This window comes from Oncorhynchus gorbuscha, linkage group LG13 (assembly GCF_021184085.1).
Source record: "Oncorhynchus gorbuscha isolate QuinsamMale2020 ecotype Even-year linkage group LG13, OgorEven_v1.0, whole genome shotgun sequence".
Taxonomy (NCBI): Eukaryota; Metazoa; Chordata; class Actinopteri; order Salmoniformes; family Salmonidae; genus Oncorhynchus; species Oncorhynchus gorbuscha.
The window spans coordinates 87,025,756-87,032,531 of NC_060185.1; the positions used below are offsets into that span (position 1 = coordinate 87,025,756).

General features: G+C 48.8%; 1 protein-coding gene across 5 annotated transcripts in view; it reads right to left on the reverse strand.

The window, feature by feature from the left end:
• The window catches only part of LOC123994171 (actin-binding LIM protein 3-like), a 136,222-nt gene extending 132,832 nt beyond the window's left edge, over positions 1-3,390 (reverse strand). For all 5 annotated transcript variants that reach the window (XR_006831591.1, XM_046296695.1, XM_046296696.1 and 2 more), the window contains exon 1: positions 2,888-3,390. Coding sequence is in view for 4 of the 5 variants with exons in the window: in XM_046296695.1 (XP_046152651.1) it covers positions 2,888-2,900 (13 nt within the window). In the remaining variant the exon portion in view is untranslated. The remainder of the gene's footprint in view (positions 1-2,887) is intronic.
• Positions 3,391-6,776: the final 3,386 nt, after the last annotated feature.

Sequence of the window (6,776 nt, forward strand, 5' to 3'; positions counted from 1 at the left end):
AGGCTCCTCTTATCAAAGCAGTGGTCATGGGGAGGCCTGTGTATGTGGTTTGTGTGGCTGCTGGGGACTCAGCTGACTGGGGATCAGTGGTGTTGCGAAGACAAGCAATTGCCCCTGGCATCACAGGCTACAGTCGGCTGACATGAGATCTGCGTGTGTATAAATCCTTCAGGGGAATGGCCTCTGCCCTGGTAAGATTATCTGTCTCCAGATCAGCTAGATCTGTGGCCCAAGGGCTGGGGATGATCTGTCCAGTCTTGGTGTCGAGCTGAACTGGGGCTGATCTGTCCAGTCTCTATGTAGAGCTGGACTGGGGCTGGTCTGCCCAGTCTCTATGTAGAGCTGAACTGGGGCTGATCTGTCCAGTTTTGGTGTAGAGCTGAACTGGGGCTGATCTGTCCAGTCTTGGTGTAGAGCTGGACTGGGGCTGGTCTGCCCAGTCTCTATGTAGAGCTGGACTGGGGCTGGTCTGCCCAGTCTCTATGTAGAGCTGGACTGGGGCTGGTCTGCCCAGTCTCTATGTAGAGCTGGACTGGGGCTGATCTGTCCAGTCTTGGTGTAGAGCTGAACTGGGGCTGATCTGTCCAGTCTTGGTGTCAGCTGGACTGGGGCTGGTCTGCCCAGTCTCTATGTAGAGCTGGACTGGGGCTGATCTGTCCAGTCTTGGTGTCGAGCTGGACTGGGGTTGGTCTGTCCAGTCTCTATGTAGAGCTGGACTGGGGCTGGTCTGTCCAGTCTTGGTGTAGAGCTGAACTGGGGCTGATCTGTCCAGTCTCTATGTAGAGCTGGACTGGGGCTGGTCTGTCCGGTCTTGGTGTAGAGCTGGACAGGGGCTGATCTGTCCAGTCTTGGTGTAGAGCTGAACTGGGGCTGATCTGTCCAGTCTTGGTGTAGAGCTGAACAGGGGCTGATCTGTCCAGTCTTGGTGTAGAGCTGAACAGGGGCTGATCTGTCCAGGCTTGGTGTCAGCTGGACTGGGGCTGATCTGTCCAGTCTTGGTGTCAGCTGGACTGGGGCTGGTCTGTCCAGTCTTGGTGTCAGCTGGACTGGGGCTGATCTGTCCAGTCTTGATGTAGTGCTGAACAGGGGCTGATTTGTCCAGTCTTGGTGTAGAGCTGGACTAGGGCTGACAGGGTCTGATCTGTCTGGTCTTGGTGTGGAGCTGGACTAGGGCTGACAGGGGCTGATCTGTTCAGTCTTGATGTAGAGCTGGACTAGAGCTGACAGGGTCTGATCTGTTCAGTCTTGGCGTAGAGCTGGACTAGGGCTGACAGGGTCTGATCTGTCCAGTCTTGGCGTAGAGCTGGACTAGGGCTGACAGGGTCTGATCTGTTCAGTCTTGGTGTAGAGCTGGACTAGGGCTGACAGGGTCTGATTTGTCCAGTCTTGGTGTAGAGCTGGACTAGGGCTGACAGGGTCTGATTTGTCCAGTCTTGGTGTAGAGCTGGACTAGGGCTGACAGGGTCTGATTTGTCCAGTCTTGATGTAGAGCTGGACTAGGGCTGACAGGGTCTGATTTGTCCAGTCTTGGTGTAGAGCTGGACTAGGGCTGACAGGGTCTGATTTGTCCAGTCTTGGTGTAGAGCTGGACTAGGGCTGACAGGGTCTGATCTGTTCAGTCTTGGTGTAGAGCTGGACTAGGGCTGACAGGGTCTGATCTGTCTGGTCTTGGTGTAGAGCTGGACTAGGGCTGACAGGGGCTGATCTGTCTGGTCTTGGTGTAGAGCTGGACTAGGGCTGACAGGGGCTGATCTGTCTGGTCTTGGTGTAGAGCTGGACTAGGGCTGACAGGGTCTGATCTGTCTGGTCTTGGTGTAGAGCTGGACTAGGGCTGACAGGGTCTGATCTGTCTGGTCTTGGTGTAGAGCTGGACTAGGGCTGACAGGGTCTGATCTGTCTGGTCTTGGTGTAGAGTTGGACTAGGGCTGACAGCGTCTGATCTGTCTGGTCTTGGTGTAGAGCTGGACTAGGGCTGACAGGGTCTGATCTGTCTGGTCTTGGTGTAGAGCTGGACTAGGGCTGACAGGGTCTGATCTGTCTGGTCTTGGTGTAGAGCTGGACTAGGGCTGACAGGGTCTGATCTGTCTGGTCTTGGTGTAGAGCTGGACTAGGGCTGACAGCGTCTGATCTGTCTGGTCTTGGTGTAGAGCTGGACTAGGGCTGACAGGGTCTGATCTGTCTGGTCTTGGTGTTGAGCTGGACTAGGGCTGACAGGGGCTGGTTGCAATGAGCTTTGCAACTCTGCTATGGAGACAACACGTTTGTGGATGTTTGTGATGTCTGAGTCTGATGATGATGAATAGGAAGATGATTATGATAATACGCCGGGGGAATAGATTGTTTACGAAATTAAGAAGACGCACAGAAGCCCTGACATGTCAGGGAGAAACAGCTACTGGAGGAAGTCTAAGACCAGAGTACACAAGTCCCTTACGTTGACCCCTAAACCTTTACATAACCACAACAACATACCACACAACCCCCACACAGTATTCCATCCTCACACTCAGTCGCCTAATTTAAGACATTTATTCAATAAATATTACCAAGGATGAGCTAATAAAAAGCATTGATGAATCGTTGAAGTGAGGGGGAGAGAGAGGAACAGAGAAACATTGTTGTCTTTCTCTCTGCTCTGTGAGAATAACTTCCAATCAATACCGAGTGAATGAAAACAGACAGTATGTTAATCAAATCTTGAATTTAAAGCACATTTGTAGTTTATTTTCCATTGAACGCTACTAAATCTGTCTATTCTCTATTGTTGTATAACATTGTTTTATCTGTGTATCCTCCTCTGAGAGCGACGCTTCAGAGTTAACTAGAGAAGAGCGGGGAGCTTCAAAGTAACGGAGAGCAGACGAGAGGCGCAGAGGAATGAACTCACCATTGGTAGTCATGATGCTCACAGGTTCTCATCCAAGACAATGTTCCCAGAAAACACCGGAGATCATCTTCAGAGCAGCTATAATTCCAATAAAGCGAAATATCCTTTCCACTCTGGTGACTTTTCAACCCGAGGGGGAGAAATGGAAAGAGAAATAGAGACCGGGGTGTTCTGGAATCCAATACGTAAACGACAAACCTCCTCCTTTTCAATGGTTGAGCAGACAAATCACGTCAGACAGCCAGGAAAGACACAATGTTGCACAGTCGCATTCCATGTCTAGGATGTTGTCCCTCCCGGTTGATTTCAGTGTTCTCTCAAAGCGCTGACCATGGCTGGCACCGCCGTGCGCTCGCTCTCCTCTCTCCCAGTAGATACGTGAAAGGAACTCGCGCTCCAACCACAGGCTCCAATGGAGCGACGTCACGGAAGCACAGCGCGCAGGTTCGGTGTGGCACGCGAGCAAACGGTGGAGCGAACGTTCACCGTGTTTTTTTCTGAGGTCAAGGTTTGAGGGGAGAGCAGGCGCACCTGCGGTTTGGGATTTAAATTCAGGGTGATTACCAGGGATGACACCGCCCTCTTCTGGAGGTATTTTATGGTGCGTACTAATATATTTATTTAACAAGGTAAGTCAGTTAAGAACAAATTCGTATTTTCAATGACGGCATAGGAACAGTGGGTTAACTGCCTGTTCAGGGGCAGAAGGACAGATTTGTACTTTGTCAGCTCGGGGATTTGAACTTGCAACCTTCCGGGTTACTGGTCCAACGCTCCAACCACTAGGCTACCCTGCCACCCATTCTCCCAATATTCCTTGGATCGTTCCCTTTATTAGTCTAGTTAACACACAACAGCGTTGGGGAAGCTACTCTGAAATCATAGTTTACCAACCTACCATCACTTCACACTTGAAGAAGTTAACATACAACTAAAGCTACACAAATATAGTTTACCTTGAAAAAGTACAACAAATATATTATCTATATCTAAAATTTCATAAACTACAAATTGCAAGATCAACAGATTCATATGGATCAGATTTTAATCAAATGTGCATTTTAGCCAATTAAACACACAAAACATGTATTTTTCAATTGAGAAGTATAGATATGTGATACCGAAAAAGAAAGCAGATTCTCCATAATTTATTACACTTTAAAAAAAACGTTGTATGTAGTTCCTGTAGTTAGCTATTCTTTTACATGGCAAAAAAGCAATTAACTACTGAAATCACTACCAAGATTAGAATTTATTTCAACTACCACCAAGCTACTGCTAAAAGTAGATGAATTAGTAGTTTAACTTCATGTAGTTCACTACTCCCCAACACTGACCAACAATAGGGCTCATAAAACTCAACCAAACAACTGGCATTACAAAGGTTCATTCCCTCGTTTTTAATCAAATATGAAAATACATAAACAGTTTTACTTTCACTTTATGATGATATGATGAAGTGAGCGTCATGAATGAGATTCCCATCAATTTGTTGTCTATAACACATAACGGAATGGGTTCATATATACAGGTATGGTATTACTGACACCAATCACCTACTTTTTCATGCTTGTACAGAGATTGATTGGAGCTGCGAGGGCTACGCTCCTCATGACATTGGCGCCACCTGCAGGACATTAGTGCTCCTTTGAACTTACTGGTTTGAACCTACTGTTTTGAACCTACTGTTTGGAGCCACATGAAGAGATTGTTTACTGATGCTGACAGATCAAACCAACTGAAGCTATGTGGGGGCCCTGACAGATCAAACCAACTGAAGTTATGGGGGGCCCTGACAGATCAAACCAACTGAAGTTATGGGGGGCCTGACAGATCAAACCAACTGAAGTTATGGGGGGCCTGACAGATCAAACCAACTGAAGTTATGGCGGGCCTGACAGATCAAACCAACTGAAGTTATGGGGGGCCCTGACAGATCAAACCAACTGAAGCTATGTGGGGGCCTGACAGATCAAACCAACTGAAGTTATGGGGGCCCTTACAGATCAAACCAACTGAAGCTATGTGGGGGCCCTGACAGATCAAAACAACTGAAGCTATGTGGGGGCCCTGACAGATCAAAACAACTGAAGCTATGTGGGGGCCCTGACAGATCAAACCAACTGAAGCTATGTGGGGGCCCTTACAGATCAAACCAACTGAAGTTATGTGGGGGCCCTGACAGATCAAACCAACTGAAGTTATGGGGGGCCCTGACAGATCAAACCAACTGAAGTTATGTGGGGGCCCTGACAGATCAAACCAACTGAAGTTATGTGGGGGCCCTGACAGATCAAACCAACTGAAGCTATGTGGGGGCCCTGACAGATCAAACCAACTGAAGCTATGTGGGGGCCCTGACAGATCAAACCAACTGAAGTTATGGGGGGCCCTGACAGATCAAACCAACTGAAGTTATGGGGGCCCTGACAGATCAAACCAACTGAAGTTATGGGGGGCCTGACAGATCAAACCAACTGAAGTTATGGGGGGCCTGACAGATCAAACCAACTGAAGTTATGGGGGGCCTGACAGATCAAACCAACTGAAGTTATGGGGGGCCCTGACAGATCAAACCAACTGAAGCTATGTGGGGGCCTGACAGATCAAACCTACTGAAGTTATGGGGGCCCTTACAGATCAAACCAACTGAAGCTATGTGGGGGCCCTGACAGATCAAAACAACTGAAGCTATGTGGGGGCCCTGACAGATCAAAACAACTGAAGCTATGTGGGGGCCCTGACAGATCAAACCAACTGAAGCTATGTGGGGGCCCTTACAGATCAAACCAACTGAAGCTATGTGGGGGCCCTGACAGATCAAACCAACTGAAGTTATGGGGGGCCCTGACAGATCAAACCAACTGAAGTTATGGGGGCCCTGACAGATCAAACCAACTGAAGTTATGGGGGCCCTGACAGATCAAACCAACTGAAGTTATGGGGGGCCTGACAGATCAAACCAACTGAAGTTATGGGGGGCCTGACAGATCAAACCAACTGAAGTTATGGGGGGCCTGACAGATCAAACCAACTGAAGTTATGGCGGGCCCTGACAGATCAAACCAACTGAAGCTATGTGGGGGCCTGACAGATCAAACCAACTGAAGCTATGTGGGGCCCTGACAGATCAAACCAACTGAAGTTATGGGGGGCCCTGACAGATCAAACCAACTGAAGTTATGGGGGGCCTGACAGATCAAACCAACTGAAGCTATGTGGGGGCCCTGACAGATCAAAACAACTGAAGCTATGTGAGGGCCTGACAGATCAAACCAACTGAAGTTATGGGGGGCCTGACAGATCAAACCAACTGAAGCTATGTGGGGGCCCTGACAGATCAAAACAACTGAAGCTATGTGAGGGCCTGACAGATCAAACCAACTGAAGTTATGGGGGCCCTTACAGATCAAACCAACTGAAGCTATGTGGGGGCCCTGACAGATCAAAACAACTGAAGCTATGTGGGGGCCCTGACAGATCAAAACAACTGAAGCTATGTGGGGGCCCTTACAGATCAAACCAACTGAAGCTATGTGGGGGCCCTGACAGATCAAAACAACTGAAGCTATGTGGGGGCCCTTACAGATCAAACCAACTGAAGCTATGTGGGGGCCCTGACAGATCAAACCAACTGAAGCTATGTGGGGGCCCTTACAGATCAAACCAACTGAAGCTATCAAAACAACTGAAGCTGGGGGCCCTGACAGATCAAAACAACTGAAGCTATGTGGGGGCCCTGACAGATCAAAACAACTGAAGCTATGTGGGGGCCCTGACAGATCAAACCAACTGAAGCTATGTGGGGGCCCTGACAGATAAAAACAACTGAAGCTATGTGGGGGCCCTGACAGATCAAAACAACTGAAGCTATGTGGGGGCCCTGGCA